The sequence below is a fragment of the Rhincodon typus genome, chromosome 21, assembly GCF_021869965.1.
Source record: "Rhincodon typus isolate 14 chromosome 21, sRhiTyp1.1, whole genome shotgun sequence".
NCBI lineage: Eukaryota > Metazoa > Chordata > Chondrichthyes > Orectolobiformes > Rhincodontidae > Rhincodon > Rhincodon typus.
Genome location: NC_063352.1, coordinates 9017887 through 9040032, shown reverse-complemented (window position 1 = coordinate 9040032; position 22146 = coordinate 9017887). Strand labels below are relative to the sequence as shown.

General features: G+C 39.8%; 1 protein-coding gene across 5 annotated transcripts in view; it reads left to right on the top strand.

Annotated features, from left to right (window-relative positions):
• LOC109921518 (activating transcription factor 7-interacting protein 2-like) overlaps positions 1 to 15673 on the top strand; it is an 85367-nt gene extending 69694 nt beyond the window's left edge. For 2 of the 5 annotated variants that reach the window (XM_048609948.1, XM_048609949.1), the window contains 3 exons: positions 5012 to 5191; positions 10155 to 10240; positions 12908 to 15673. In XM_048609948.1, coding sequence (XP_048465905.1) covers positions 5012 to 5191; positions 10155 to 10240; positions 12908 to 12952 — 311 coding nt within the window. In that variant the 3' untranslated portion in view covers positions 12953 to 15673. Of the gene's footprint in view, positions 1 to 5011; positions 5192 to 10091; positions 10241 to 12907 lie in introns of all 5 variants that reach the window. The other 3 variants (XR_007264419.1, XR_007264420.1, XM_048609950.1) reach the window with 3 other exon arrangements.
• The last annotated feature ends 6473 nt before the right edge of the window (positions 15674 to 22146 follow it).

Here is a 22146-nt window from a genome sequence, read left to right as displayed (position 1 = left end):
ACAGATGCTGCCAGACCTGCTGAGTTTTTCCAGCAACTTTGTTTTTGTTTTGAGTATAGGAGTTGGGATGTCATGTTGCGGTTGTACAGGACATTGGTGATGCCATTTTTGGAGTATTGTATGCTGTTCTGGTTGCCCTGCCATAGGGACGATATTATTAAATTGGAGAGGGTTCAGATGAGATTTACCAGGATGTTGCTAGGAATGGAAGGTTTGAGTTGTAAAGATAGGCTGGGACTTTTTTTTTGCTGGTGCGTAAGAGGTCGAGGGGTGACCTCTTAGACGTTTATAAAATAATGAGGGGCATAGATATGGTGAATAGCAAGGGTCTTTTCCCTAGGGTGGGAAAATTCACAACTAGGAGGCATATTTTTAAGGTGAGAGGAGAAAGTTTTAAAAAGGACATGAGGGGCAACTTTCTTACGTAGAGAAAGTGTAGTTAGTGTTTGGGATGAACTGTCAGAGGAAATGGTGGGACCAGGTACAATTCCAACAATTAAAGGACATTTGGGTAAGTACCTGAATAGGAAAGTGTTGGAGAGATGTCGGACAAATGCAGGCAAGTGGGACTAATTTGGTTTGGGAATGTGGTTGGCGTGACTAGTTGGACCGAAGGGTCTGTTTCCATGCTGTATGACTATGAAACTGCCCAAAGTGACACCAAATGTAGAAGTCAATCTATCTGAATGCTCAACAAATGCATCTATGACCTGAATTATACTTCAATGTTTAGTCTTTTTCAGTGAGGTCTAATTCACTAAAAATTGATTGCGTTTGATACAAAGTAATCCTACAATATTTCATAGGTACTATTAAAATAAAAATTTCAGGCATCTTCATGGTGCATATTGATGACACTGCAGAATTTGATTAGTGTTTCATTATAAAGACCACGGCAGAATATAAAATTGGTAGACTTTTAGGACCCTTCAGTATTTAGATATTAAGCTAAGTAAATCAACAACCTGATATAGGGAGTGTTATTCTAATCCTGGTTGACTATACTAGGTCAACACAAAAAAATGATGTTGCATCAGAAGGACTAGTTGCGAAGCTTGGTTGGATATTTGAACTAGTGCACTTGGGCTAGGCCTGATGCAAGTTACAGTTTAAAAAAAACAAAAGACTGGAAATGCAAAACAAGCTTCTGTAAAGAGAAACAGAGTAGACATGTCAGGTTAGCAAAATGAGTTTTGAAGAATTTGAATTAATCATTTAAGTGAAGCATTCCAAAGCAGTGATGTTTTAAAGGCAAATAAAGCATTATGAAAATCAAATCTAGAAAGATAACCATTTAAGTTCCATTTTAAAGTGACCCAAATAACATGAAACAAGTTATCTTTAGTAATGCTTCAGATGTTACAAAAACAGAAATTGCTGGAAAAGCACAGTAGGCCTGGCAGCATTTGTGGAGAGAAGCTGGAGTTAATGTCTTGGGACCGGTAACCCTTCCCAGAAGGTTTTCCAGCAATTTCTGTTTTTGTTTCTGATTTACAGCATCCGCAATTCTTTCTGTTTTCGCTTCAGATGTTAAACTTCCTAATGGGTATTCTTATGTAGCTGGTTTCATAGTACCTTTTATTGGTGAAAATATTAAATATTGTCGTATTAACCTAGGAAGGTAAGAAAATAAAAAAAAGTTACTAAAAATCATTCTTCTCATAAGATCCAGTCAGGGAAATGCTCTAACTGCTGAAACATGTTTTGTAGATTCAATGGAGATAATATTCCTTAAAATATTTGCCAAGTAGATCTTGGGAATACTAATGATAATATATTCAATGAATGTTTTATAGATAATCACTTATTGTGTAATAATGCACACTTTCTTCAGAAAATGTGTAAGAAAAGGTTATGAATTGATCATGCCAATTTTGAACTACTGCCTGAGGAAAAGGAAATCTCTAAAATTAAATGGGTTAATTCAAACCATCAGTGGCTGGATTGTTTTACTAAAAGAATTGCATGGATAAAGAAATGTACAAGGGAAGATGGTGGTGTATAAAATCTGGAATATTAAACCAGACTTGCTAATGTTGACTATGACAAGGATCATAGGCTAGCTATTATAAAAATGCATATTGTCTATCAATGTCATTTTTATAGACATCATCCATCTTTCCCTGATCTGGCCTATATGTGACTCTAGACCCAGAGCATTGTGGTTGACTGTTAATTGTCCTTCCTTCATTCAAGGGAAACTAGAGATGAGCAACAATGCCCATATCGCATGAATTTTTTTTAAAAATTAGGAGTGCCAGAGGGGGGTCATCTTGCAACGCAACGCTTTATACAGAAAATTTGTGTTGAGTTTTAAATTAATATTGTATGTAGAAGAATCTCTAAGGTTTTGGAGTAGATTTGTAGCTCGGGTTGTGGGTGTTGAGGTTAGTTGGCTCGCCGAGATGGTTTGTTGTTTCACAGACGTTTCGTTACCGTGCTTGGTAACATCCTCAGTGCAGCCTCTAATGAAGTGTCAGTGTGTTTTCCCACCTGGCTTTTAAATTCAGGTCCGTTGCGATGGCTTGCCTCACTTCCGGGTTTCCTCCGTAGTGGAATGTATATGGGGTCGAGTTCAATGTGTTTATTAATAGCCTGCTTCGTGGAGTGCCATGCTTCCAGGAATTCTCATGCTTGTCTCTGTCTAGCCTGTCCCAGGATCTTGGTGTTGTCCCAGTCAAAGTCATGGTTCTCCTTGTCCATGTGGATTGAGATGAGTGAGTATTGGTCATGTCTTTTTGTAGCCAGTTGGTGTTCATGTACTATTGTTGTTAGTTTCCTTCCTGTTTGTCTGATGTAGTGTTTCTCGCAATCTCTGCAGGGGATCTTGTAGATGACATTGGCCCTGTCCATGGCGGGGAGTGGGTCTTTAGTTCAGGTGAGCACTTGTCGTAGGGTTGATGTGGGTTTGTGTGCCACTCTGATGCCCAGCGGTCGTAGAAGTCATGTAGTGAGTCCTGATGTAGGGTAGTGTGATGAGTGTGTCGGGGCGTATAGAATCTTTCTGATGCTGTTCCTGTAAGCATCTCCTGACCCAGTTCTTAGGTTGGATTTGTGGAAGGGCGGTCCTTTCCAGTCTTTGCATCACTGCTTCTGCTATGAGTCCGGAGATAGGCGATCCCATGGATGTCCCATTGATTTGCTCGTATGTTTGGCCGTTGAAGGTGAAATGGGTGGTCAGGCATAGGTCCAGTAGTTTAAGCATGTTGTCCTTGGAGATGGTTTCACTGGGGTCGTGTCCTTGTTCAAGTAGTATTGTCATTGTTTCCCTTGCTAGTGGTATGTCTATTGACGTGAATAGGGCGGTGACATCAAACGATATCATGGTCTCTTCGTCCTCTATCTTTATGTCTTTGATGGAGTTGAGGAATTCTTGGGCTGAGTGGATGGAGTGGGGTGATTTGTTGACTAGGTGCTTGAGTCTTCTTTGTAGTTCTCTGGCTAATCTGTGCGATGGAGTGCTGGTAGGGAGACTATGGGTCTGAGGGGTCTTCCGGTTTGTGCACTTTAGGGAGGCCGTAGAATCGTGGTGTGTTGTTTCCTTCGGGTTTCATTCTTAAGAAGTCTGCTTTGTTGATCTGTCCTGTTTGTTTAAGTCTTTGTAGCGTCTATAGGATATTGTTGCCTAGTTGTGGTGTCGGGTCAGTTTGTACTGGCCAGTATGTGTTCTCGTCGGCGAGCAGTGCTTGTGCTTTGGCGATGTAGTCCTTTTTATTCATTATCACTGTCATGCTCCCTTTGTCTGCAGGTAGTACAGTGATGTTCTTGTCCTTCTTTAATCTGTCCAGGGCTTGCCTTTCCCGTGTGTTGAGGGTGTTGAGTTCTCTCTTTCTGGTTAGTGTCGGGACTACCGTCTGTCTTATAGTTTGTTGTGTTTCCTCGTTGATATTGTTGGTCTTGAGCGTGGCTTCCAGTGTAGCTAGCCATTCCATTTTGTTGGCATCCCTGTAGTTGTAGTTCAGTCCCCGGGTGAGAACGGCTTTTTCCGCGTCTGTCAGTTTCCTGTCGGAGAGGTTCCTTATCCATATGTCAGTTCTGTTGTTGTTGCTTTTGTGGGTAAATGTGGTTAGCTTGTCTTGCAGGGTCTGTCTTTTCTTGGCTCTTGTGGTCTGTTGACTGATGTTAATGGCACATTCCATGTCGGTTGTCCAGTCTTGATTGGTAGCTTCCTGGAATAACGTTTTTTGGCGCGTAATTTCTCTATTGTATTTGTGGAGCCAGCTGTGTGCGTCGTTTATCATTACCCTTACCATCTTGCGGCCGTTTTGTTCTGCTAACAAAAGAATCTGTTAATTGTATTCAAGTGAAGGACACTAATTGATGATTCAACTTTATAGGAGCAAGTCAAAAGTGTGGTTGTTGGTTGGATGTGATATGATGCCATGTGTATTTCTGTAAATAAAAACTTCTAAGAGTACAATGACTAGATTCCAGTGTTCCTTCCTTCAACATCTGGCTGTGTGAATTCTTAATATTAGAGATTTAATAGGAATATACCACTTTTGAGATACTCAGCCCACTGAATCCATGTCTGCTCTGTTTGGATTGCTATGCAGACTCCTTTCCAGGCAATATTCTACTAGTCCTGTAGGTTCTTTCCCTCGAGTGCACATTCAATTTCCTTTTCAAATAACTTGTTACCTTCACCTCCTAACCCTCATAGATATCAGGTTCCAGATCATTATCATTATCCACGTAACAAGGTTCTTTCACACTCCCCCAATGATGAGAGGAGCTTTTTAAAATTGTCAGGAAGATGTCGAGTTAGATGTTGGTCATTACAGCTGTTTAACAATTAAATGGGCATCTTGCTGCTCAGTAAATGCAGGTTTTTGGCATCTTGTAAAGATTGGTTTAGTAAGGCACTAAATTGTGTTTAGACTGTCTAAAAAGAAAGTTAACATGTTACTAAAATGTTTGAAAACACTTTTTAAGCAACTAGCAATAGATCCCCCACATGCATATGAATTCTCTTAATTCATTAATATTCCATGATCTCTTTCCCTCTCAGAATCCCGAGTTCAAACTATGACTACAGGGGCTCAGCCATCACCCACTAAGTCATACAACAGGATTGATCTCGATTCTGTGCAAATGTCAGTTGTTTCAGAAGCTGAGCTCACCAAGCCAAAAATTTGTGCAGCTAATTTACAACTGTCACAGACTGAGTGTGTGCAGATATTTTCAATAGGTAAGTGAATTCTTGATTTATGGTACTGTGGAGACCTGCTGGTAGAAATGATTCATATCACTTGATCTCTCACTGACAAAGTAGCAGTACAAAACCAATCCATCCAATTTTTATGACAACATAGGCCATAAGATTTAGGAGCAGAATTAGGCCATTCAGCTCATCAGGTCTGTTCTGCCATTCGATCACCATTCAACTCTATTTTCTTGCCTTCTCCCCATAAACTTTGATCCCCTTACGAATCAAAAACCTATCTATCTCTGCCTTAAATACACTCAATGACTTGAGTCATTGACTTTATTTAGACTTTATTTGGCTTCCTTGCTGAAAACATCATAATTGCTATAAACCTAATACATCCAGCATTGTAATTTAAGATCTCCATCTGGGGATGACTATAACTTACTCATTGCACCAGATTCATTTTTGGAGATATGTGGCTAGACGTAGTGTAGTGGATAATGCCTTGATGTATTTTTCTTAATTTGTTAGTTGATCAACTAATTAATATTTTGATTTGAGATGGGTGTTCATTGAAGCTATGTGAGCACCAGTAAGAATTTTCTTGTTTTTGATTTGTTCATGGGATGAGTGATTGCTAGCTAGGCCAGCATTTCTTGCCCATCTCTATGGTGATGAGCTCTGTTTTTCAACTGCTGCAGTCCTTGGGGTGTACGGACACTCTCAATGCTGTTAGGAAGGGAATTCCAAGGTTTTGACTCAGTGACAATGAAGCAACATTGATGACATTCAATGTCGGAATGATATGTAGCATGGATGGAAACTTGCAAGTGGATGTGTTCCAATGAATTTGCTGCCCTTATCCTGCGTAGCAGAGGTTATGGGTTTGGAAGGCGCTGTCAAAGGAGGCTTGATGAGAATCTTGTTAATGGTGCACACTCCTGCCACCAAGCATTGATGATGAAGGACAAATAATGAGGTGGTGGATGGGTTAATAATTGAGTGGGATGTGATGTACTGGATTGTGTCAAGCTTCTTGAATGTTGTTTAAGCTACACTTAGCAGGCAAATGAGAGTATTCCATCAATTCCTAACTTGTGAGTCGTATGTGGTGAACAAGCATTACAGATCTGAGTTGAGTTACTTCCACAGAACTCCTGATCGCTGACCTGCTTGTAGCCACAGTCCAATTCAGCTTCTGGTCAGTGATAATCCCAAAATGTGATTAATGGGAGATTCAGTGATGGTAATGCCAATGAATGTCAAAGGGGAGATTGTCATTCCTTGTCATTTGTATGACAAAAATGTTATTTTCTACTTGTGAGCCTAAGCCTGGATGCTGCCCAGGTTATGCTGCATATGGACATTAACTGCTTGGTATCTGAGGAATTGCAACTTCAGACCTTATGGTGGTGGGGAAGGTCATTAAAACAATTGAAGATGGTTGGGCCTAGGACGCTACTGTGAAGAACTCCTGTAAGGCTATTCTTGAACTGAGGTGATTGACCTCCCATGAGCCAAAGCCATCTTCCTGTGTGCTAGGTATGACCAGCATTTCCTCTAATTTTCTTAACAGTTGCTCAGGCCTCCAAGGCCCATGTGTGGCAACAACTTCCAGAACCAGATGTCAATGCCACAGTTGGCATGCTGACACTGATTGGTGTGCATGGAATATTGGAGTGGCTTTTGCTCCAGAACATTGCCATAGGAGTTCCCTAGGGTAGTGTGCTGGCATCAATCAACAGCAGCTGCCTCATCACTGGCCTTCCTGTGATAAGGTCAGATATGGGGATGTTCAATGATACATTACACCGTGTTGGAAATGTTCAGAACTCCGCAGGGACTAAAACAGTTCAGGTCCAAATGCAGCAAGATCTGGACAACATCCAGGCTTGAACTGATGTGTGATGTGAATGTTGCTGCCGCCAAAATGCCGGGGAATGACCACATCCAACAAAGAATCTTGACCTTACAAGAGTATTAGCATTGCTGAATCCCCCACTATCAACATCCTGGGTGTTACCATTAACCAGAAACTGAACTGGACAAGCCATATCTAATTAATGTGGCTGCAAAAGCATGAGAGAAGCCTGGAAATCTGCAGTCACTGACTTGCCTCCTCAGTCCCCACATTTATCCATCATTGGCAAGGTACAACTCAGTACTGTGATGGACTACTTTTCACTTGCCTGGATGAATACAGCTCCAACAGCACTCAAGAAGCATAACATCATCTAAGACACTTGGTCAGCTGCTTGACTGGCATCCCATTCACCACATTCAATATCCACTTCCTCTATCACTGGTGCATAGCCCACATACCACATATTGTTAGTTGGCAATGCATTATTGAAGTGCAGAAGGTTTCTGTAAGCGGATTGGAGATGTGCTATGAGGCCTGTTACTGGCTGGCTTGTGTTGGATGCCAATGTCCATAGATGTGGGGTGTGCGTGTCCCCCTGAGACGTTACTGCCCAGTTTCCAACATGGAAGTCATTTGGAGCTGAATCCACCAAATATCCATTCTAGTTTGCATGTCGAATTTTCTTTACGTCCAGTTTATTTGGTAAAATGGAAAGCTGAATATTACAAAGGTGTGCTAGACCATCACGAAGGTACTTCAAAATCAATAATCTCCCAAAATTTGGCAACTTGCCACAGCCTAGTGAGGAATCTGTCAGACCACTTGTGAAAAGCATAAAAGTTGGTACACAATGCTCCTAATGCCCAGATCAGTCTCGCCTGATGTTTTGTCCGATTCTGCCACTCCACTTATGGTCAGTGGTGGGTAAGTTGTTGGAGGTGATTCTAAAAGATAGGATTTACATGCATTTGATGAGGTTAGGACTGATTTAAGAATAGATAGTATGGTTTTGTGCGAGGGAAATCATGTCTCTCAAACTTGATTGAGCTTTTTGAGGGGGTAACCAAAAAGATTGATGAGAGCAGAGTGGTAGACATTGTTTCTGTGGACTTTAAAAATACCGATGGCAAGTTTCCACATGGTGGACTAATCAGTAAAGTTGTATCACATGAGATTCAGGGAGAGTTTGCCAATTTGATACAAAATTGGTTTGACGGTAGGAGACAAGGGGTGGTGGTTGAGTGTTGCTTTTGGACTGGAGGCCTGTGATGAGCGGTGTTCCACAGGGAACAGTACTGGAGCCACTTTTGTTTGTCATTTATATAAACGATTTGGATGCGAATTTAGGAGTCATGGTTAGTAAGTGTGCGGATGATACCAAAATTGGCCATATAGTGGGCAGTGAAGAAAATTATCTAAGATTGCAAAGATATCTTGATCAATTGCATCAATGGGCTGAGGAGAGACAGATGGAGTTTAATTTGGATAAATGTGAGGTATTGCGTTTTGGCAAACAAGGCAGGACTTATACAATTAATGGTAGGGCCTTACATAATGTTGCAGAACAGAGAGACCTTGGGGTTCAGGTACATAATTCTTCGAACATTGCGTCACATTTAGACAGGGTTATTAAGAAGACATTTAGTATGCTTCCCTTCATTGCTGAGTAAAGGAGTTGGGATGTCATGTTGAGGTTATACAGGATGTTTATGAGGCCTCTTCTGGAGTACTGTGTACAGTTCTGGTTGCCTTGCTGTAGGAAGGATATTATTAAACGGTAGAGGGTTCAGAAAAGATTTACCAAGATGTTGCCAGAAATGGAAGGTTTGAGTTATAAAGATAGGCTGGAAAGACTGGGACTTTTTTCACAAGAGTGTAGGAGGTCGAGTGGTGTCCTTATAGAGGTTTATAAAATCATGAGGAGCATAGATAAGATGAATAGGTTCCCCTAGGGTGGGCAAGTTCAAAACTAGGGGACATAGTTTTATTAAGATGAGAAGAGAAAGTTTTGAAAAGGAAATGAGGGGCAACTTCTTTATACCAAGAGTGGTTCACATGTGGAATAAACTGCCAGAGGAAGTGGTGGATGCAGGTGCAGTTACAACATTAAAAAGACATTTCGGTAAGTACATGATTAGGCAAAGTTTGGAGAGATATGGCCCAAACACAGGCAAGTGGGACTAGTTTGGTTTGGGAACATAGTTGGCGATGTCTAGTTGGACCAAAGGGTTTGTTTCTATGCTATATGACTCCGAGTCTGTGACCCTATAAAATTCTAACTGTAAAAGTTGAAGTTTTTGACAGTGTATCTGAGGTCCAGCAATCTGCTTCAGATGGAGTTTCTGTTACCTTGACATCCTTCCTATTCATCTTTCTAACTATAACCTAATTAACTGCCAGTGCTGAGGGCAAGGTTACAACAAAGATATTTGGAACAATGTATAGTCTTGGTAATGAGTTGGCCATGCCATACATTTTTTTTTCAACTGATAAATGCCATTGGTGCTACCAACTCTTTTTCTATCTAAAACTTCCATCCTAATTTGTTCATCTGTACAAACTCTGGCATTGAAATCACTGAGAATGATGAGTGTGTCTGACTTTGAAATTGCTGGAATCAAGTATTATAGCTTCTCAAAAAATTTATCTTTTATTTCTTCAGAATTTATCATTATAGGTGCATAAACGTTGACATTGGTGGCATGACTTGCCCTGCAAGGGAAAGAGAGTTTGTGAGTTGTTTGTTTACGCCTTTAGGGAGACTGTCAAATTTGGGACTAGACTGAATCTAATCAAACTCTGTTCCTGCTCACAGTGCTGACACAACTTTGACCACTGTATACAAGAACGTATATGTAGCTTTATTGTCTATAATTTGTCCTTCATCAACTAGACAAGCCTTGTTTAATGCTACTATGTAAATATTGTATCTAGCAAGTTCTCTTTCCAACAAGGGAACCTTATACTGTAAAGAGGAAGCATGCATAAAATTTTACTTTAACATTGAAAGGTTTTTATTTTAGTTTAAACCTATTCTAAATTTAATATCTAAATGTTTTAATATTTATTTTACAGCACAAAATAAAATATTCTTATAAAGTCAGCCACTGCAAGCAATAAATATACGTATTTGTTTAGGTGGACCATTGAGAGGGAATAGTGTGATGACTAAAAGTCTAAAGCTGTTTGACCTTATAATGGATCAACGACGACTGCATTCTCAGGTGAGTAATGTATGAAATATTTTAAGTATGTTGATATTGTCAATGTTTAGAAAAGCATGTTAGCATTTATTGATATGTCCAGAATATGAAGTGTTACAGTATAATCTTCATTTCAACTAACTGAAAAATAACAGGTTTTTTTTAAGATTATTTAAGAATAGTATGGCTATTCTTTCCTTCTGTTTCCTGTACTATATGAAGCAACCTCCTGGAAGACAATTGAGCATTTCAAAACCATTAAATCTCAAATTCTTCAATCACTCTGCTTTCATTGATATTTCACACATTCTTCAAATGAGGTGAGATATAAAAAATATTCACGTTTGTCCCCCTTCTGAAATATCCTCATATTCAGATCCTGAATAGAGGAGAGAGGTCACTTTCTGCATCAAGATGGTACAAATATAACTTGAGTTGTTTCAATACCTTAAGTACAAAGGTAGCACCTGACCCAAACTTTGACATACCAGTTATGCATGTAGTTCCTGGCTTTTTCTGCAGTCAAAGAGTTTAGGGTCTCTGAAATTATAGGTGCTGGTGCTGATATGCTCTAGATGTTCTCCTGATGTCTTGCAATAACTCAACCAAAAGAACCTTCTGTATCCCATGCTATAGTACCAAATGGAGGATTTTTAAAAAAGCAAGATGGGAAGGTAATCCTTGATATGTCGGACAAATAGCATTGATTACAGAGGCATAGCAATAGGATTGGACCATTTATTGTCACATTTGTCTCTCCATTTAGTGGCTAATCTGTGACCTAACTCTATATTCTTGCCTTTTTGTCCCATGCCTTAATAACTCTGGGTACCAAAACTGTATCAATCTTAGATTTAAATGAGCAGAAATAACACTTTAACTACCATATCTGTTCCACTTAGCATCTTGAAAATGTTGAGCAAATCCTTAGCCTTCTATAATCCAGTGAATACAAACCTAGTTTGTACAATCTCTGTTTCTAATTTAACTCTTGGAATCTAAGTATCATACTGATAATAAGATGCTCCATTCTCACAAACACAAATCTCTTTGTACTAAGTTGTAATGTCAAGAACTGCTCATAGTATTCAAGGAATGATCTGACTAAGACTTTGTATACCCGAAGCATGACTTGTATTGCTTCTATTTGTCTTTTTTAGATAGGAGATCAGCATTCTATCAGCATTTCTGATTATTAATGCAGTTGCATATTATATGTTAGTGATCTATTAAGTCATATTATGCATTCTTCACTGAGCCCTGAAATCCATTAGTCTTTTGAAATGGCTGAGTTCCCAGGAAAACATTTCTTGATGGTCAGCTCTGGCTCTTTGATCTCTTTTGTCAATTTCACAATGTCTATTTATACTATTGAGGATTCAGGTACTTGCAGTTTCTGCTATTGAAACTTTAAAGGGCCTGAATGATAGACATTTTTATTGACTTGTAGTAAAGAATTTTTTTAATGAAAGTGGAATCTAAGGAATCACTTTTTAAAAAACTTATGTTTTACACTGCTTATTATCGCAGAGAGATTTATTACTTTCATACCATGTGTATTGGGTGAATTAGCATGTAAGTACTAACACCTGACGTGGGGGCTTATGGGCCAGGGGTGGGAGTGACTTAACCAGCAATTAGAAGCCATGTGAAGTGAGTGGAGAGATAGAAGATGGCCTGGATGGGGCATGGAAATGTTCCATCGGTGAGGGTTAATGGGATAGAAGGCCTTTGTTTTCACTAACTGCGACAGAACCAACAGTGCTGAGGCACCTGGAGCTGCCATTGACCTATTTCCCAGGTTGGCTTACCCAAATGCAATCTGTAATTACCACTTCCCCAACCATACACACAACCCTGCCCAAAACTCTGACAGCAATGAGCTCCCACACATGGAGCCACTCTCTCCTGAGATGGGCAGACTGAGCCAGGATTTTTTTCCAACTGCCACTTTCCACATTTTTCCACATGAGGCAGTTTAATCTCCTTGTGAGTGCATTATTTATCCTTTACACTATTGTCTTGGTCCCAGTCCAGCTCTGTTGGAGCTTCTTCCAGTGGTACAATTCCTATTTGTCACAACACAAGTGCCGGTGCTTGGTCTGATAGAACCCCTTTTTTCCCATACCACTCCTTTAGCTTTTGTTAGTTTACACATGATGTGGGTAATAATACAGAAATTATAACATTTGAAATCCTGTTATTTAGTTTTACAGCAAGTTCCTGGGTCTTTCCAAAGAGGACAAGCATTAGGTCACCTGTACTGTATTTTGGTAGGACAAATCAGAGCAGAACTTATACACTTAATGGTAAGGTCCTGGGGAGTGTTGCCAAACAAAAAGACCTTGGGGTGCAAATTCATAGTTCCTTAAAAGTGGAGTTACAGGTAGACAGTGGTGAAGAAGACATTTAGTATGCTTGCCTTTATTGGTCAGTACATTGAGTATAGAAATTGGGAGATCATGCTGCAGCTGTACAGGACATTGGTTAGGCTACTTGGAATACTATATAGAATAGAATAGAATATCCTTTATTGGATAGAATAAAGCAAGAAAATACTTTTTTTGTTTATTAAGTGTATGTTAAATGTGTTCGATGTTTTCAAAAATATGGCATCATTACAATATTGCATGCAAGAACGTTCATCAATTTGAAGAGATTATCACGTTATAATTCTATATTATGTAGGTTTCCATGAAATGTACTCATCCTCTCCAGTATCCAGGATTTTGACAACACCTGATCTACCTTCTGAAGCTGATAATACATGTCCTCCCCAGATGCCTGAATTAAATCTAGCACAAGTGAGAAAACCAAAAGGGATTGCACTCTCCTGGAATATTACAGATGTAAGCCAGACTTCTGCCCCTGTTCACTGTTATCAGTTGTATGCATATCATGAAAATCCCAATTTGAAGTGTCCATCACAATGGAAAATAATTGGAGAAATAAAAGTCCTTCCTCTTCCAATGGTTTGTACATTGACTCAGTTTGTACTTGGAAACAAGTATTATTTTACAGTGAGAGCAAAGGATCTTTATGGACGTTTTGGTCCTTTTTGTGAACCACAAGGTATTTGCTTTCAAGAATCCTAAGTGCAACAGAATAAATTTATATTAACAGACATTATTTGTTGCATTGTAAGTTCAGATTTAAACTGTATCGTTGTAGATATTGACAATTGATTAAGCTAATGACAAAAACTAGTGATGCTTGCTTACTATACCGATAGTTCTAGAAGGATTCATATTTAATTTGAAAGGATCTTAATCTCAACATTAAGAACCAGACTATGGCAATGTTAGTAAATGGGCTGGTGTGTTTAGAAAATGGCTAATGTGGTATTCATTTTTGAATCAGAAGAAATCCAAAATTTAGAAAAGGTTCTTGAGCACAATGCCATGTTTAAAAGGTTCATTTCCGAGTGTGAGCTTGAAATATAGTTTCCAATTCTTAATTAAATATTACCGCAGCTTTGTTTAGCTCATTTCAAAGATCTATGTACAAGTTGAAGAGTACCAAAATATTTGGGAACATCTTCCTCTTTAAAGTTGCAATTTATTAATTCTCTGAGGTTGTGTTTTTGCGACATCCAAGGGTGAAATTCAATGAAAATATTTATATTTTTTCTGTTGATCTCTTTGCCTTGCTTTATCTATAACTATGAGGACACATGATCTGTTCAGCCTTCTGTCAAAAACAGTCTGATCTTCATTAAACATACAAGAATATCCCAGGCATTTTCTCTTTCCATTTAAAGGTTTCCCACAGCCCTTCCAACAAAAGTCCATAGTCTGTTTGGTGTGTTTCCATTTTAAAGATTTGCACTTTGGTGGCAACCTTGGCTCAAAATGTATTTTTTGTTCTATTTATCATGTAACGTGTTGGTACTTTCCTATGCTCCTAGTACATTTGAAATTTAAAAGATAATGTGCAAGAAAAGAGAATGCTTGCAACATTAAAGTTAAATGTCATCAGTGGCATTTATAAAAATGCAAACACAATATTGTACTAAAAATTGCTTAGTTGGATTTTGGATATTAAAGTACTGGCATCTGAAGCTGCTAAACATTATTGAGAGGAAATATAGAGGAAATACAGGCTTTGCTTGTTCAGTAGGAAAATAAACATTGAAGAAGTTTAATGTGAATGTCGCTATTTACAATTGATGGATATTAATGACACATATCCATCAAAAAAGCTAGTGAAGTAACTTTCTTAATTTTGTTCAGAAAATGCAAGGAAAGCAATCAGGTAATACTATGTAGCCTTTACCTTTGTAGACATGCTATATTTTTATACTCCATCTCATTTGAGAGAACCTAGAAAATAATGCTTTCAAAAAGCTGCTTATCAACTTTAGCACAGACTGAAATGTTGTTAATATCATTACATCTAAAACCCAGCGTATGATTATTCTGGACAGATTACTTATATGTTTGTATATAGAGGTCTAGAGAAATGGTGAAGAATTCATGAGGCCCATGTCAGGAGCTGGATAGTTTATTATATTGGCTTAGTGTAAGACATGTCAATGTTACCACAGAGCCACTGAGTTGGAAACCAGCCTGTTAAGACATGATCAAAAGTGATTTAGGGACAGCGTTTCTGATTTTAGCTTTTATGGTTGGAATGTAGGCAAAATACTTCCTTTTTTTGTGTAAGAGGAGGGTATTACTCTAGTAAGGAATCAGGGTGATAACTTTTTTCAGTCATGAAAAATGAGATAATTGAACATTTTTGCCTTCCATAACACAACTGAATCTAGAACTGTAGAAATTTGTTGATCTGAAGTCTGTTACCTTTTAATAAAACTAAGTTGTTCATCAAACATTGCATGAATTGTATAATTTTAGGAGTTGCTTGCAGAACACAAGAATGCTGATTGCTTTAATTTGTTTTACAAATGTCATTCCAATTCTTATCAACTTTCAGTCGAAGTTGTATTTTGTCACCTGCGTGCAGCACAGAAGCACCAAGGGATCATGAAACGTGTTCCAAACAACCGTTCAGAATCAAAAGCTTCTAGTGTAGGTAAAATATAGTTAAAATTGTGTTTTCCATTGCAACTCATATGTTATAATGTTCCTTATAAAATGTGTCACACAGTTCCCCAGGTTACTATAACCTAAGAAAGAAAATAAATGGTAACTCAAGGCCCAAGAGTGTTCATTTAGCCATGATGTGTTTAATTGCCAGTGTGTTATAATCACTCTGAGGCCAAATGGGAACTTTAAGGCTGCTTATTTGACTGTACTTTGGGATACACCTAAAGACATAGCATGTTACTTAACAATTGTAAAACAATATATTAGACCATTTTTGTTTTGTACAAATACAGCGGTGTTTAGATCCAAATTTTATTTTGAGCCAAAGAACTGATTAAACATTTTCAATTTTATTTAACTATTCTGTTTATACTCTGTTTAACATAACGTAGGCAACATGCTCAAGAATTCCTTGTATTTTAAGTCTTCCTAAAACGTTTATTCCAGTATTAAAAAACACATTAACAAAGTGAATTTGTGTTTTTCACTTGTATAGCTTAGTCCGTGAATAAAGTAATATGTTATATGAAAGTTAGAGGACTTATTCCATTATTTTTCTATAGCATTGGTAATGTCTGCATTGCACGTTTATTTTACTCATTTATGATTTTACAAATGTGGAAGACTATGGGTGATAAGAACAATCACTAATCCAACTCATCCTGCTCAGACAATCAGCTCATTCCGGCTATCTATCTAGTAAACCTCCTTTGAACCACTTTCAATGCATTTGTATCCTTTCTTGAATAGAGACCAAAACTGTGCACAGTATTCAAGATGTGGTCTCACAAAAGCACTGTATAACTGAAGCATGACTTCCTTACTTCTACTTCCAATTCTTCTGTAATAAAGGATAGCATGCCATTGGCCTTCTTGATTACATACTATATCTGTCTCTGGTTAGCATGAGTGCAACATTTCTGACCTAGGCATGCTGTAATATTCCAATGCAAGTTTGAAGAATACCTTATTTTCAACTTAAGCATTTTACAGCCTCTAGGTCTCAATATTCAATTCCACAACGTCACAGCCTGTTAGAATCCCTGCAGTGCAGAAGGAGACCATTCAGCCCATCGAGTCTGCACAACTCTCCATAGGCCATCCCACCCAAGACCCAGGCCTAGCCCCATAACCCTGCATTTACCATGGCTAATCCACCTAGCCAGCACATCCCCAGACACTATGGGTAAATTAGCATAGCCAATCCACATAACCTGCACATCTTTAGACTGCAGGAGGAAACAAGAACACCTGGTGGAAACCCATGCAGACATTGGGAGAATGTGCAAACTCTACACAGACAGTCGCTCAAGGTTAGAATTAAACCTGAGCCCCTAGCACTATAAGGCAGCAGAGCTAACCACTGAGCCACCATGCAGCCCATTGTTCTCCACTGTTCTTACGTTCTCTCCCACTCAGCATCATTTTTGTCTTTTTTACTTCACTCCCAGTAGAAAGGATTCCCTCCCTTTCATACATTAATTTACAATCCATTTATATCCCTTTCCTCACCATTAATAACCCCTTTGTCTTTGCAGTGGACCTCCACGTCAACCGTTTCCTTCACTGCTCCTCCACCTCTGTCATAAGAATAAAGAAAATTCCAACCCCTGGTCATTTTAATTTCAGTAAAGGACTCAAAATGTTACCTCTGTTTCTCTCTCTCTCCCCAGATGCTTCCAGACCTCCTGCGTTTCTCCAGCATTTTCTGTTTGTTTTAGATCTCCACCATCCTTAGTATTTTGTTTATATTTGAATGTCACTCCACACCCACACCTAGCGCATGAATGAATAAATGATGATTCAGTGATCATAAATTGTAGAAACCCTTCAGTGTGGAAACAGACCCTTCAAGTCCTCACTGACCCCTCCAAAGAGCATCCCACCCAGACCCACTCCCCTACCTTATCCCTGTAACCCTGCATTTCCCTAGGCCAATCCACCTAACCTGCACATCTTTGGACTGTAGGAAGAAACACACGCAGACAGGGGGAAAATGTGCAAACTCCACACAGTCGCCCAAGGGTCGAATCAAATGAGCTTCCCCGTGCTGTGAGGCAGCAGTGCTAACCACTGAGCCACCGTGCTTTCCTGGTGCTTCCTTACATCTCTGGATGCAAAGGTTCCAACTTTTCAAGGGAGCATACTGCAATTCAAGGCTCGGAACTGTACAACTGGCAGTTCAGTTCTCCAGTCCTCCCTCATAATGGTCTGTCAAAAGAAGGTGCATAAAGAGTTAAAAACCAAAAGAACTGCAGAAAATTCTGTTTTTGTTTCTGCATAAAGAGTTGCCTTCCTCGAGTTAGATCCTGTTCCATAGAATACTGGAGTATTTTGTTGCAATTTAGCAGTTTATATGAACTTGGGAACATTGAAGGCTAATCAATGACAGAAGGGTCAAAAGGAGGCGCCTAAGGATTGCACCCAAGCTATTGCCTAGCCTGAGAGACTTCACTGCACAACACTTGGATATTGTAAGCTTTAACAATTACCTAACCTTGATGAGATGCAATGCTTGTGCCTTGTCTCACTGCTGTTTATTTTCCTGAATGGTGACTAGGACCTGTAATAGGTAGGTACTTAAAAGTGAGATCACCCAAAGATAATAAGTGTACATTCAGTTGAATAGTAGATCATTTATTCAGCAACAAAGAAGATCAAAAGCTGAAAAAATAACTAAATCCATATGTTCTTTGCAGTAAGGAAGGGCTACTTGCAAAAGACCAAAGGAATGTCACACAATTAATGGAAGTCCAAAGCCAGTTCACTCATACTTGGAATGGATTTCAATGATGTCTTTCTAGCATCTTGCACTTGACGACACATTACTCTTTCACATCCTTGAGGTTGTCCTTCTCAGTCAATATCCTTATCTTCATCCTCAGAAGGTTGCTGTTGATGCTCAGTTTTGCCTGCATCCAATACGTACACTTTTGCCAGCTCCTGTTATGAAGAGCACTGTGAAGGGTAATATACTTTCTGGGCTATTCTGCAAGGCTCAGCCAGAATAGTCCAAACTTTGAAACCTCATCTGAAGGAGACCTATGGTCTGTTCAACTATGGTCATGGTGGAAGCATAGGCAGCAACATATCTTCATTCTGTATCAGTTTATGGATTTCATTGAGGTGTCATGATCTGTGTTTAGAGAGAAAACAAAGGTTACAAGAGCAGGTCAGAGGCTCGGAATACTTCAGCAAATAACTCCCCTCCTGACTCCCCAAAGCCTGTCCACCATCTACAAGACACAAGTCAGGAGTGTGATCAAATATTCCCCACGTGCCTGGATGAGTGCAATAACACACCAGAAGCTTGACACCATCCAGGACAAAGCATCCACTTGATTGGCACCACATCCACAAGCATCCACTCCTTCCACCAACACTCAGTAACAGCAATGTGTCCCGTCTATAAGATGCACTGCAGAAATTCCTCCGACAGCAGCTTCCAGACCCATAATCACTAGAAGGACAAGAGCAGTAGACACTAGGAACACCACCACTTCAAGTTCCTCTCCAAGTCACTCACTATCCTGACTTGGAAATATATCACTGTCAATGTTACTGTCACTGAGTCAAAATCCTGGAATTCTCTTCCTAACGACATTGTGAGTCAGCCCACAGTACATGGACTGCAGTCGTTCAAGAAGGCAGCTGACCACCACCTTCTCCAGGGCAACTAGGGATGGGCAATAAATGCTGACCCATTCAGCAATGCCCATGTCCCACAAGTGAAAAATCACCTCTGTATTACCTTATTGTTATGGGGAGACAATTTCACAATAAAGTTGTTCTGATATGAACTGCACACAACTCTCATGTCTCTCAAGGACACCCAGTACTCCCTTTGTCTTATGCTATGGATACCCTCATCATATGTTCCACTTACTGCTCATCCCCTTTGGTAAACAGCATAAAAGTCATAGAGTTCCAGATTCTTTTTGTTTTGAAGAGTCAAATCAGACTTGAAATGTTAATTATGTTTCTCCACAGGTGCTGCCAGACATGCTGTGTCCCTCCAGCAATTTTCTGTTTTTATTTCAGATTTTCAGCACCCAGAGTATTTTGCTTTTCACAGGGCAGTCGAAGAGCCAATCACATCTCTGTGGACCTGGAGTAACATGTCATCCTTACCTGATCTGGTCTACAGTCTTCTTCAGGGATGGAAACTATTAGTGAATTTGATGTGTATCTGTGACAAACACCAGTAGTCCCATGATCCACATTACTAAGACTTGCTTGCAATTCCTGATTCTATGGTGTTTAAATTCCACCAGCTGCTGACATCAAAATCCATTTCTAATTTTTAGAGGCTATCTTGTTGGTTTTCAGGGGCTCCTTTTCCATTCCCATCAACTAATTTATTAGATAGCGCAGTCATACCTTCTGTATTTATGTTGACACTTAGGTGGTGTTTGAATCCTCATAGAAGCAGAATTAGAAGAATTCATCAATATCCTCAACTATCAACCTTCCATTACTTAGATTAACAAACTTAGTCACAAAACACAAGGAAAATAAATAATCACCTAGACACCACAATATTCAAATTGACTCCAATACACATACTGATGAGGTCACAGCTAATGTGTTTCTATCATATAAATGCAAAGATTTCAACCAGACAGTTACTACCCTTTCTACAGCATCTCAGATGTAAATTTAACAATTGACAGTGTGGATTACAATAGCATACATAATGTTTTTCCCCATATTGTAGCTCCTAATCTTAAGCATCCTTAAACTAGAGAATCCATATTACTTTACAAGGAATTAATTACCTGGTGCTATCATGTTTTCCTGGCTTTTAGTTAGTGGAGTATTATTTTGTTGACAGGTTTAAAACTGTTCTTGTTTTTTCATACACTCCCTTTCCACTCTCCCAATTACAGTCTTCTCTCTGCATCTCTTCAACTCTCCTTTTGCAGCCTCCTGTCTTACTCATCTTACATCCTGTTTCCATTCTCCACAGTCCTCTTGCAGCCACCACCTCCTTTCCTGACTTCTTTTCATAGCAATGTCCCTCCTGCAATCCCATTTGCAGCCACTTTCTTGCAAACCCCCAAAAAGGCACAGCCTCTGACCTCTGGAAAAAGGCAGGGGGCCTGGCAAAGGCATAGCCCCAGCAAATGGCACAGCCCACAGCCTCTGGCAAAAATGATTGGAGGACCTACTACTCGGAGGGTCTGTCCATTCTATCTACAGGGTGGATGATGTTTCTCCAATTGGTTGAATTTTCTCAGGTATTTTGTTGACTTGTGGAAGTAAAGTTGCCTGTTATGGACCAGACCAAATGCCTAAAAATATTCAGAAGATAGTCTAGACCCCAAGATTTTCTTATTTTAAATGTTAATGTAAGGTGTTGCATTCCAAGTGCAATTTGATAGATCAACCTATCGGATTTAAAGCAAAACATACTTTATTCATCTCCTATAGTTAAAATACAAGGAATTGAAATAACAACTCGATTGGCAAACTTAACAGAATAATAGATACAACAACTATTATTAATTAACTGTTTCAATATAGTATCATCCCATAAACACATCCTTGGGAAAAGGCAAATTGAGAAAACAGATTATCTCACATGCAACTCACATAGCAGGCAGAATACCTCCCACTTTTGGCTGTATCTGAGAGAGAAAGAATAGCTTTCATTTCTTCAAGACTCCAACAGCAACAGCTGCTGAAAGCTAAAACTAAAATCCCTGGTTCTGTGGGAGCTCAACTACATCCATTCAGGCTGCTTCTATTGTTCTGACTTTAAAAAACCCAGGTCCAGTGACTCTCCTTCAAAACTGATGGCAGCTAGGAAAAAGATAGTTTTTATGCAAGGGATGGTTTGGGGAGAGGGGGAGAGTAAACAATAGGTGGGTGAAAAGCCCAAAGAGAGTCCACTACAAACCCATCAAATCTGATTCCAACAGTTATTTTGACTATACATCCTCATGCCCTGTTTCCTGTAAAGACTCTATTCTAGTCGCCCAATTCTTCCATCTCTGTCGCATCTGTTTTGATGATGCCAACTTCAGCAAGGGAGCCTCCAACATGTCAACCTTCTTCCTCAACTGAGGACTCCCCAGCACCGTCGTTGACAGGGCCCTCAGGCTGGTCCGACCCATCTCCCGCACTTCAGGCCTCACCCCCTCTCTTCCCTACCTCAACAACAAGAGTCCTCCTGCCCTCACCTACCATTCTACCAGCATCCACATCCAGGGGATCATTGATTGCTGTTTCCATCACTTCCAGAGAGATGCTACATCAGACATATATTCCCCTCTCCTTCCTTGTCAGCTTTCCGCAGTAACCATTACCTCCAGGACACCCTGGTCCACTCTTCCTTCACTGCAACATTGCATCACCCATCAGCCCCCACCTCCGCCCACCCCCCCCGCCGCCTGCCACAACCCCACAGCATCTTCCCCTGCAACTGCAGAAGGTGTAACACCTACCCATTTACTCCTCCCTCCTTAGTAGCCAAGGCTGCTGCAGCACCTTCCAGGTGAAGCAGCACTTTACCTGCACTTCACCCAATCCAGTCTACTGCATTCACTGTTCACAATGTGGTCTCCTCTACACTGGGGAAACAAAGTGTAGGCTGGGTGACTATTTCACAGAACACCTACGTTTTTTCAGCCAAAAAAGACCCTGAGCTTCCAGTTGCCTGCCACTTCAACACACCATCCTGTTCCCTGGCCAACATCTCAGTCTCAGGCTTCCTGCAGTGCTCCAGCACAACTCAGCACAAACTGGAAGAACAGCACCTCATTTTTCACTTGGGGACACTGCAGCCTTCTGGACTCAATATCAAGTTCACCCCCACCTCCACTCACCAGGATGTGCTACCACACACTACCCATTATCAGTCAATAAATATCCCCA